This window comes from Camelina sativa, chromosome 15 (assembly GCF_030686135.1).
Source record: "Camelina sativa cultivar CO46 ecotype springtype chromosome 15, ASM3068613v1".
NCBI classification, from domain to species: Eukaryota; Viridiplantae; Streptophyta; class Magnoliopsida; order Brassicales; family Brassicaceae; genus Camelina; species Camelina sativa.
Genome location: NC_141894.1, coordinates 1,743,242 through 1,755,225, shown reverse-complemented (window position 1 = coordinate 1,755,225; position 11,984 = coordinate 1,743,242). Strand labels below are relative to the sequence as shown.

Sequence of the window (11,984 nt, the reverse complement as noted above, 5' to 3'; positions counted from 1 at the left end):
CAATTTATAAATTAAAATTATTACTTTTTTTTTTTCTTTGTAGAGAAAAATAGCTAGAAGTCTGTTTGTTATTGAACAAATGATTCTACGAAAAAAAAAAACTATAATCTAATACAAAGGTTATACACAAACCCCTCCCCCCCCCCCCCCCCCCCCCTATTATGATTCATCCCTATTGACAAATAATTTAAAGGTAATCAAAAAAAAATGATGAAAAATAAACCTAGAGAAAAGAAGATCACAATAATAATACCTTAGCAATTTATAACTTAGAAAAAGATTCAAATCTCATACTATACTCACCCACACACCAGAAGAAGGTTATAACTCAGATATATCAACCTACTGGTTATTTCTTGTCTTATTCTTCTCTTACTCTTCTTCATCACCATCATACACCACTCGGCATCGTCTTTAACTCGTTCAATGTCGTTCTAATCTGCTCTTGAACCAACTCTAATCTCCTCGAATACACTTCCAGCTCCAGAATCTGTTGTTTCCTCCACCGCTCATCCGCCACAGCCTTGTTTCCTCCTCCTCCTTCAACACCAAAACCGAAATTCATCTGCCGTGTAAACATAGGACTTAACGAGCCAAAGCCACCACCACCACTACCCGGAAACCCTCCTCCTCCCATCGCAGCCATCATCACACTAGTAGTCCCATTCATCAACTCCTTGATCACAGGAGAGACACAGTTTTTCACAGTCTCTTCGATCAAACCCCCGAGATTTACTCCCATACTAATAGTATCATTGAGGTTAACATTGCTAGCTGCGTTTGGTATTTGCCCATCAAAAGGAGCGATCACAGGTTTGTTGTCTTCCTCAATCTTCCCAATTCTTGAACGTGATCGTTTTCTCGATCCGCTACTACTACTCATCGTCAGTTTCTTCTCGACTCCGTTCTCAGAATCAAGCTCCGGATTATTAGAACTAGGACTATTAAACGTCGAGTAGTTACCATTGGTGCTATGATTATGGTTATTAGTTTCATCAAAATCCATAACATTGTTGTCTTCAAACCCTATGATTTTCCCAGTTTGGTTCCAAATCTTCCTAGAAATCTCGAAAGTAGACTGATCATGAGGGCTCTTAAAGAATACCTCTTTACCAGAACTGATCTTGCTCATCACGTTTCGATACTTCTTCTTCAATCTACGAAGCTTCTCAACGAGCTGGTTCTTGTTAAACTCAAGCTGTAGTTTCGACTTTATCTGCTCGTAAAACGGCGCCGTATCAGGCGGATGCGAGCTGTTCCCTCTGTGCGTCGTCATGTAATCGAGGAAACCACGGAGAAGCTCGATCTCGTCTTCGTCCGTCCAGAGCCTCTGGAAAAGGCGCCTAGAATCATCGATCGGTGGTCTCTGATGGACGATCTCAGTCATACGGTGCCATTTAGGATCGGAATCAACGGGAATTACGGAGACAGGTACGGCGGATCCAGCTGGAAGAGCGACGGTTACGGCGCCTGTTGAGGAATTCGTCGTCGGGGTACCGGAAACAACGGCAGTAGCTGAGATCGTTGAAACCATGGCGAGTGATGACGTGGACGGAGAATTGAGATCTTCCTCTTCGGGATCGTCGTCTTCGTTCGTTTCCGGGATAACTACGTCTACGTCGTCGTTTTCACGGAGATCCTCGTCAGTATCGGATTCTACTCCATCTCCTACACCTGCTTCTTCCAGATCGGGTGATTCGAGAGAGAAAACAGCGTCGCGGTGATCCGATGTCATCTCCACCGGAAACAATTCGAGGAAAAGCAGATCTGAGTGGTTCAGCTCCGATGAGAGTAAAGTGCCCAGATCCAGATGGAGACCGAGATTGAAGAGAAGGTGTGTGTGTGTTCACGAGGATTGGTTGGTACGCTTGTGATTGGGTGGTAAGGGGCATGAGATTCGTCGACCCAACCAGGGCTACTTTTGGTATTTCAAACAACCTAACGTTTAAGACGAGGCAAAGTGGTCACCCACTCCTTTCACGCACGCGCTTCCTTATTTGCAGATTGGTTGAGCCGTGACGTCTCTCTCGGTCCCAACTCGAGTCCTCATCCACTCACTCACACACACACAAACTCTAAAATTGTAAGCTAAACAAATTAGCGTTTCCTAAACGCGGTTCTTTCGTAAAGCGTCTTTGCTTTAACGAGGACGCTAAAGCCTAAAGAAGTAAAATGATTTCAGACTTTACATGTGATAGATGTTCTGTTCATATAGTGTGATGTAGAAAACTATAATTACTGTTCATATATCATAAAATAATGGAGTAAGGAATAACACTTTTGTTACTTTGAATAATGATATATCCTTGATTATGCTCTTAAGTTATACGATTATCATGTGAGCAAGTCAAATTCAACAACGGCCAGAGACTCACATTTGCAATCAAAATGGTGGAAATAGACAAGAAAGAGTTTGAATAAGAAGATGTATTGAACAAAACCTTAGATCATATATGTTTCACTAAACTCAAAACAAAAGTTGACAGAAACAAAATAAACCGAAAGACGTCTAGTTGGAGAAACGATCTAACAGCAGACAAATACCATAAAAAGGTGACATTGCAGATCAACGACAACCCACAAGATGAAGATTCTGTCTTGAGGATCTCACTTCTTCTTGGGATCACCAGCCTTTGTCTGCAAGACATTGAACAAAAAACGATTCTTAAGCTTCAATCACAATTTTTAAAAAGGGAAAGCAAGATAAAGTAAACATTTAGAAACCAGTAGACTCACCTTCTTAACACCACGGATCTTCTTAGCTCTGTTCTTCCTTTCCTTCATTTGTTTCCTTGATCTCTCAATCTTAGTGTCAAGACCGTTCTGCCAATCACAAAGGCAAGATTTTAAGTAAAACAGTGTAGAGAACACAAGTGCAATACGATAAATTCCAACATATATCACATAGCTAACAATCTTCAAACAAACTCAAAATGATCAAGAGTACTGATTGTAATCAATAATAGGGAGAGTTGGGACTTTTCTAAAGACAGGTCACTGTAGGCAGCAGCAATATATCATGGAGACAAGAGACAAGAGAACATTTACCCTGATCAGTCTGTATTTGGGTTCGAACTTCTTGGCACTCTCAACAGTGTCATAGATCAAACCAAAGCCGGATGATTTACCACCTCCAAAGTGGGTTCTGAATTTGAAAACAAAGATTGCATTTGGGTCCTTGACCTCGTACATCCTTGCTAGCTTCTCCTTCAGCTCAGCCTTTATGTACAATTCAAACCAATTAACCCGTTAGAACCTCTCACAGACTATCTATGGAAGCAATAAGACAATGAGATTCAAGAACAAACCTTTGAAACATTGGCTCTTCCGGGGTGAAGAACATCAATAACCTACAATCCACAAATCCACCATAATCTTAGTAATTTCATCCAGAATCTATATTGGAACTATGAGATTAAGCAAAATGAACAGCAACTACATGAGTTACAAGGTTGCAAATGCGACAATTCAACAAATTAGTTAACAACCATTTACTCAAATTCATTGAAAAACTTGTACTTCACTCTATTCCCACTTCCCCGTTACCAAATACCTATTAGATTATAAATCTGAAAACCTAACCTAAAACGTCAAACCCAACAAAATTAAAACATCCGGAGAATAAACTAAACAATCCGCTTTCAGATCGAATTACAAGTAGCCGCCGCTAAAAACCCAAACGCATAAAGATAGAGAAATAGATAGATTAAGGGAGTTAAAAGAAAAAATGGAACTCACGAACTGCTTCCTTGAGAGAAGTCTGTTGGTCATGAACTTCCTGGTTCGGATGGTGACGGCCTTTTCCGACATTGTTGCGATTTCTCAAGGATCTCTAAGTGAGAAGATCTCAGGCAAAGCTTTTGAGTGTTCGTCCGTCCGCTCGGGTAGAAGAAAGAGACGCGCAGACCAAGTCGGAGCATTTTATATACTTCATGGTTCTTAGGGTTTCTTTCTCTCTTCTCTTTTTATGGGCCTGAATTATTTAGTTGGGCTTATTAAATATGGCCTTTTTGAGTTTCAGGTGTAAGAAAAGGTTATATTAAAAATGGGCTTATTAAATGTTTAAACCTTTTTTTACACGTGAAAAATAGTAACCAAACGGAACCCACTGGGCCTAAAAATTTATAGCCTGATTTAATTTTACATTCTTTTGTCAGCCTAAACTGATCTATGTTTGATTCAGTTCAATATGCAAGGATTTAGCGATTTGAGTTAGAACTAGCGCTCAACTTATGTTTAGTTGGGTTCATCTAGTCACTTTTGACACTTAACATAAAAGTGCAAAGGTTTAAAAAAATACATGTAAATTTGGCTAATTAGAAAACTCTTTCATCTTAGAGTTTTTGCTTTGTTTGTTCTAAAAACTACACTTTATTTATCATTTTTCTGTTTGTAAACGGTGTTACATATATAGAAAGGTTTACTGCACTTAATGCATAGAAAGTAACAAATCATTTCGTTGATCTTGTTACAAATGAGGCTAGTTGGCTTCCACCGCAAAGGATCATTTCAAGGTTGTACACGATTGTAGATATATAAGATCGATAATAATACACATATATATATATATATATGATATATGAGGACAAATTAAATAAGACCATAAACTGAATTATTAGTTGCTGGTGGTGATGACCATCTTGCATAATAATGGACCTTGTTTATATAAAAGTATAATATAAGAAAAGATTGAGGGGAATTAGGTTTAAGGACCGACAAGAAAATGAATGGAGGAAGATATATGAGAAGAATGGTTGGCACCAGTGGCGGCGGACCCAGAAAATAAATTTAGGGAGGTCAATTACAGAACAAAAAAAATATTTGTGTTGTATTAGTGGTTTGAACTCTGGTTTAGGGAGGTCAACACTAAAGAATTTACCATCTGTGCTACTAAAATCTTGTAGAATTATATGTAAAAACAACTATTTAATTAGTTTACCCAGGTCAGATGACCTACCTCTCCCCAACGTAGGTCCGCCCCTGGTTGGCACTGAAGTGGAATTGAGTTGGGTACGAAAAGAGTACGTTGATCTGTACATTCAATGCCCACATGCATGTCTTCAATAAACGACCATCTTATTTAGGATTTTGCTTTGTAAGACTGTTACATATACTGTACTCCTACATATATATACAAAGATCAATTATTACCTTACTATTTTTAATGGGTCACCCTAATTCAATTCTTCATATATATGTCCCTACCATATTTCTCATTATCTTTTTTATTCGTTTAGTTCCATTGAATTTTCTTGACGCGGCTAACATAAATTTTCAGAGTTTTTGGATTTGTGACATGGTATATATCATATGTCATTTTCATTTTTAAAATCGTTATTAATATTATTGTCGTAAGGTTTATTTTTATTGTTCCAGCAAAACCACGTACAGTGAGATCAGATCACCGTACGTACATTTCATAAAAGATTTGATCATCTTTACCTATATCTAGATTTCCTAAATATATATCTGGATCTGATCTGAGCTTCGGACTTTATAGGCTCACCACATCAAAGTCACACGTGATTGTTAATTATTTCTGTGTTCCAGTTTTGTGTGAATTAGTATTTACCAAAAAAAAAAAAGGTTAATAATAATATTTTGTCATAAAGCTTGAGATAACACTTTTATAAAGTTTTAAACCAGGCGCAGCAGTACTTCATAAAATGGAGAATCAATTTTCTAGTTTGTAGGTATTGACAAAACAAACAAAAAAAGTCTTATTGAAAAGGTCCAAGCATTTCTATAATAATCATATAGTAACGACAAACCAAACCATGTAGTATATATTTTAAAAAGGAATTTGATGGAAAAATAAGTGAAATGAATACATATGCATGTGGATGAACCCAAATTTCTAGTAGATTGGTCGGCAGTGGAACATGGGCGTTGTGCTATATGCTTGTGGGGTTTACACTTATTAATTGACTCTGTTGTCCTTTTTCCTTTTTTATTTTCCTCCTTTAATTTCATTTCACATTATCCAATTTTATTTAGAAAATTCTTGACAAGAAACTTTTTTTTTATTTGTTGGTTTTTCATTAAAGTTTTTTTTTAATGCAAATTGTGTAGTGTTAATGTCCGGAGTTATATGGCCAAAACTGATTTGCTTGCTTTTTCACATCGCTCAATAATTAGCTTTCAATTCATTATTGTTTCTCATCAATTCGTATCTCCCACAAGCATTTATTTGGGACCTTGGAGGCTTGGAAAAGAAAAACATATGCATTCCAATAAAACTAGGATATACTAATAATGATAGGTATGGGTCATTTGCTACTTGCTAGCATAGTTCTGAGAAACGAAATGAAATTTCCAAAGTAATTATTCTCTCATTGCACCTTGAAGTTTTCACATACGTACGTACTAGATTTATAGAGTAGATCGAAGGGTATTTATTATTGTACAAACAACCCCAAAAGAATTTGAAGTGCATGGATCTCTTTTTTAAGTATACTTGTTTGTGTGTTGTTACAATGTAAAAGACTTTATAATAGCAAACAATATATATGTATACATGAAGAAAACACTCTCTAAGTAAATATAATCAAGAATCAATGGCATCAACAGGAAGTGAAGTTGTCCTTTTTAGACACTTTGGTACCAATCTTCCTCCATACATCTGTTGTTCTTTCACCTTCCCTGAAACCGAACCCAAAGGAGAAATCTCCGACTCTTCTCCGGATTCCGGCCACCGGGTTTGTAATTGCTCATCTTGAATATCTCTGAGTTCAATTTGACATTTAGCTTTAAGCCATCTCAAATCTTGTTGGACCTGATTTTCGCTTTTCTCGTATACCTCCTCGTCGCAGTATTTAGATGGTATAAACGAGAAGGATCCAGAATGGTTTATTATTCCGTTACCTGCCTCGCAAGAAAACGTGTTTTCAGGGTTCTCATATACCTCTTCTTCCTCTTCTTCTTCTTCTTCTTCTTCTTCTTCTTCGGAGTGGTTTTGCCCTGAGTCTATTGAGCTTAACTCACGGCTTTCCTGCTGTTGCTGCAGCTTCCAGAGCTCTCTAAGACGCACCTCGGTTTCTCTGATCGTGATCTCTTCAAACCGGCCATGAGTCTCTCCGCACCCGTTTCTGCAACATTGTATCACATTGGCACCAGGATTGGTTCTCAAGAAGTCCATCACCGACCCCATTGAGGTGCGGTTCGAGACACAGTTGTTGCAAATGCTCGCAGCGTTTGCTGCCGCTGCAGCCGCAAGACATTCTTCGAATTCAGGGCCCGGTCTCCACCTAGGCACAAGAGAAGATATCTCACCATCAATCATATTTGCGATTTTTGTGACTCCGTGATCATCCATATCTAGTTCCGCTACCATCTCTGTTGCAACGCTCAGTGCCGTGTCTGTCTCAATGTCAAATGGGAAGTAAATGTTTCGGACACGTCCTGCAACAAATAATGAAATGTTTAGACTTTGGAACTTAGATATATCACATTTTCACACTCTTGTTCATAGGTTATGAAACAAAGAAAGGACAAGAGAATATTTTACCTTCTTTGTCGGCGATCCTAAGACGCAAGAACAAGCCACCATCATCTCTTCTCTTCCCTTTGATGGTTATATCAACATTACCAGATGTCTTGTCTTCTTCTTGATCATCATCGTTTCGACATTCAAAGAGCTCGATTCCGTGAGTCTCCTCTGTCTCAGCTGGATTATAAGCCCATCCGTTCTGATACTCGTTGGGGCTACTATAACCATTCGAGTACTGACGGTTCAAAGAGCTACTATTTGAAGGGTAGTTGTAGTAGTCAGGAAGACGATGCGGCTGCCTAACAAGTGGCCCGACCGAATCATCCATATCAACTGATCTCAAGTCAAATTCACCATCGTCTATTCGAAGAAAAGGGTCATCTAGTAACTCACGAGCAGAGACTCTAAGGGATACAGTGGCCAAGCATTTCTCGATAAAACATTTAACTTCAGGGTCTTTCACCTTGTATAATGCATCCGGTTTCTTGCCCTGAAACCGAATTTTTTAGCCATTTGAAACAGAAAGAGATGAAGCTTTTTTTTTATTTTTATCTGTGTGTGTGTTTTAGTAATCGGAGAGTCTCACCGACATAACTTTCTTGTAGATCTGAGCAGGGTGAGTACATTCGCTGTACGGGTAATCAAACGTGACCATTTCCAAAATGCACATACCGAACGAGTATATATCTACCAGTTCGTTATAGGCTTCTTCGTAAACTTCAGGTGCCATGAACTCAGGAGTCCCTAACAAAAGATCAAAACTTTCCACAATTAGAAACCAAGAAACTCATCAAAATTGCAAATTGGATTTGGTTTGGAAAAGTGCATGTACCAACGCAGTGAGCAGCATGAGACTTTCTTAAAATGGCAGCAAGGCCAAGATCTCCAATCTTGACCTCTCCTTGATTCCCGTTAACGAAAATGTTGTCACATTTGAGATCCCTGTGGATCACAGGAGGATCATGGCTGTGAAGATAATGTAAGCCTCTCAAGATCTGTCTACACCAATGCTTCATCGCTCTTATGTTTACTCTCTTATGCCTGAGTCTATACCTGGAATATCCATAATCATGTAATAAGAAGCCAAAGATAAAAACTAATACCAAAAGAGAGAACAACAAGTTTCTTTCTTTGTAAGAGAATCTTACTGTCTCAAGGTGCCAGAAGTGAACAACTCAGTAACAAAATTGATGTTTCGATTGGCTGTATCAACCCAGGATGTGTAGAATTTCATAATGTTCTTGTGTTTTAGAGTCTTGAGGAGATGAATCTCACAGTAAAGCCTCTCAAGATCCTCAGGGCTTTGTAGGAAATCGTAAAGCTTCACTTGGTTCCATGCTACTTCTATCCCTTCATACTCATCAAATGCTCTGTAACTACAAAATCAAAAAGAAAGAAAGAAGACAAAAGTTTAATGTTATGTATGATCAAAGAATCTGAAATTGGGTTTATAAGTCAAAGCAATAAAGAGATCCAAAAAAAGCAAAGTCGTTGTTGTTGTTGGAAACTTTGTGTAGTGGGAAATTTACCAAAGTAGAAGTGATTCAAGTAGACAGACAAAAAAACTCAACCTTTATTTTTGCCTCTTTTAAAGGATTCATAAGATTCAATCATGAATCAAACACTCACAGAAAAAATCTGAGATTTTTGATGGATCACAAATGGGTTTTGAATGTAGAAACAAAAAGACTCAAACTTTATGAAGAAAGAAGAACATCATCACCAGATCCAGGAAAACAAAAAAAAAAAGGTTGAAACTTTAAAGAGAAACATTAGCAGAAACAGAGGAGAAGTAGTGATATTTGGTAGATTCTTACACAGTCTTTGAAGCTCCTTTACCCAAAACTTCAGTATACTGCAACAACAAACAAGAAAGAATGAATGAAGTCAATAAAAAAAGATCAAACAAAATAATTGAGATTTTGATCATGAGAAAGATTTGATTAGATTGGGAAAGGAGGAAACGTTACTCTTCCATATCTTCCAGTAGGATCAACTTCAACAAACTCAGAGTAATCTGGTTCAAGATAACTCAGATTGTTCATCTCTTTTTCTTTCTCTCTCAATTAGGAAAATAAGAATAAATATATAATAGATCTACCCAATAAAAACCTTCTCTCTTTTTAAAAAAAAAAAATAAATATGGGTGGGTTTAGGTTTCTTCTTATAGCAATTTCTTCATATAATCATCTCTTTAGTGTTTCTCCTGACAAAAGGAGTTGAACAGAGAGATGTAAGATAATGAACTGTATCTGTATTTACTCTCATTATTATTACATTACATATTAAATACTCTACAGAGAGAGAGAGAGAGAGAATACGAATAGGAGAGAGAATGATTTGAGCTTAGAAAGTTAGAAGAAGAAGAAGAAGAAGAAGAAGAAGACAGAGAAGCCAAGCTTTCTTCAACAGTTCAATGGAAGTTCTTTTTATTTTTTTTGGGTTGGGTTATTATTACATTACAGGGGGGGGAGAGAGATACAAGCACCTCGTGAGAGAAGACAGAGACGGTGTGCGTTTCTTGAGGGAACGGTGGTCCAAAAAAGATTAAAGAAATCAATTTTTTTTTTTTTTTTTTTTTTTTGTGTCAATTCTTAGACAACTCTAAAAATATCTACGGATTTTATATACTTTATACGGTAACTAAATAGTTTTTTTCTTTTTCTTTTTCTTTTCTTTGTGTGTGTGTGTGTAACTGATAAATTAATGGGAATTATGGTTACTACTTTATGGAACATTTTTAAAAACTAGCTCACTAGCGAAAATACAAAATTATTTATTGGAAATTAATTAACAAATTGTTTGGTGGAATAAATAATACTAGTAAAGTTAATGTGTTACATTGATTGCTCATGGCTTATTGGAATACTTTGAAATTATGATTTAACTAATTAATATTCACATGTGAGAGAACAAAACTAGGTGAATTGCTACGATTGCTTTACCTTTTTTTTTTTTGGGGTTAATATTAATTTTTTTTAGGGGGAGTATAGAGATGCTTGCAATTTGCAAACAGTAATAAATCCATCAGCCGACGGAATTATTTTGTAATAAAAATGTTTTCACCAAACGACGTGTCATTTTTTTTTTTTTGTTCCCCACCAATTAAAGTGAAATTTATCAAATTACTGTTTAGAACCATAATGTTATAAAGATTTATGTCACTATAATAACTTTATTAAAAAAAAAAGCAGTAGTGACGGCTTGGCGCATCTCTGGATATGATATCGTCTCAACCACCTTTAGGAAATAGAACGGTGGTCTCGTATCGTACGTATCTTGGTGGATGATCGACTGTTCCAAACGTTTATTCCATTGTGCGTGCGGATGGGAATTTTGTATATGCAAAAAATATGGTTATATGTCAACATTTCAACTATTGTTATTTTAGTATTTTTGGAAATGATCTTTGTAGTTTGTTGTATGGTTACGTTACGTTCATTGGTGGGGAATGGTATCCCCAAGTGCACTACGTATTTGACCATATTTTTAGATAAAAGCGAATTTTGAATATTTATTTTAGCTGACATGATGCTTTTTTTTGTGTTGATTTTTTGTACCTTTTTAATTTTAAACGAGAATAAATAAATAATTGAACTCATGTTCTATGTATGTATATTATTTAGGTATTCACTCATTTTACATGATTTCATATGTAATTTTTCACATTTTTAATCTTAAACGGAAATAACTATTTTGAAACAGTAGCTATACCCCTATATATGCAGCTAATATATCTTAACGACTAGTCTACTTCTACCATCAAACAACAATGCTATATAACTAACTAAAGGTTTTTTTTTTTTCCTTTCTGGTTACAAATAACTAACTAATGTTAAACCATATATTAGAAGAAGGTTGGAAATAAAATCACTCAAATCAAAATCTAAAAATGGATTGGAGACAGCGAGACCATACATTAGCATGTCGACTGGATGTTCCAATGGAGGCAACAAAGGCTAGTTTGGCCACGTGTTGAGCTGCTCGTGTTATCTTGACCATACATCATTTCATTTACACGACAAATTCAACCAATTTTACAAATCATATATAGTACAACTGCAATATAAATCATCATGTGCAATATCACTTTACTCGCGATTTTTAATTAATTTTTTTTAAAACATAATTATATAAATGATAAATTTTCTGAACTAACTACAAATTATATTTATTAGTAACTAAACATACAATAATTAATCAAAAAGTTTTCACAAAGAAAAATATAGTCAATATTATTTTCTACATAATTATAATGCATATAATGAACATAAATGAACAGTCTATGGATATCAGGTTGTGGAATATGAATGTATCTTCAGAACAATAGTTCGTGCGTGTGATTAATTGTAAACTATAAAATAGTATTAGAATAATTATTTCTCGATATACCTTCCACCATTAGACTACATAACCTTTGATGAATGTTTCCACCATTAGACTACTTATCACTGCACTACATAAATATTTGATAAAAATCATAATAATTTTTGTG

General features: G+C 36.1%; 2 protein-coding genes and 1 pseudogene across 3 annotated transcripts; all 3 read right to left on the bottom strand.

Moving 5' to 3' along the window:
* Positions 1–3: 3 nt before the first annotated feature.
* Positions 4–1,735, bottom strand: LOC104744604 (putative transcription factor At3g04930 pseudogene; annotated as a pseudogene). The gene has a single exon (XR_015582135.1). The product of XR_015582135.1 is annotated as a putative transcription factor At3g04930 pseudogene (transcript).
* A 674-nt stretch (positions 1,736–2,409) lies between these two features.
* Positions 2,410–3,934, bottom strand: LOC104744603 (Ribosomal protein S24e family protein). Its single transcript, XM_010465677.3, has 5 exons — positions 3,739–3,934; positions 3,309–3,350; positions 3,049–3,219; positions 2,737–2,823; positions 2,410–2,637 (listed from the first exon to the last, which is right to left on the bottom strand). The coding sequence occupies exons 1-5, from the start codon at positions 3,808–3,810 to the stop codon at positions 2,608–2,610; spliced, it is 402 nt and encodes a 133-aa protein (XP_010463979.1). The 5' UTR covers positions 3,811–3,934; the 3' UTR covers positions 2,410–2,607.
* A 2,487-nt stretch (positions 3,935–6,421) lies between these two features.
* On the bottom strand, positions 6,422–10,176 carry LOC104744601 (serine/threonine-protein kinase WNK1). Its single transcript, XM_010465676.3, has 7 exons — positions 9,460–10,176; positions 9,307–9,344; positions 8,638–8,865; positions 8,322–8,542; positions 8,076–8,233; positions 7,508–7,979; positions 6,422–7,401 (listed from the first exon to the last, which is right to left on the bottom strand). Exons 1-7 carry the CDS (start codon positions 9,532–9,534, stop codon positions 6,548–6,550), a joined length of 2,046 nt encoding a protein of 681 aa, XP_010463978.1. The 5' UTR covers positions 9,535–10,176; the 3' UTR covers positions 6,422–6,547.
* Positions 10,177–11,984: the final 1,808 nt, after the last annotated feature.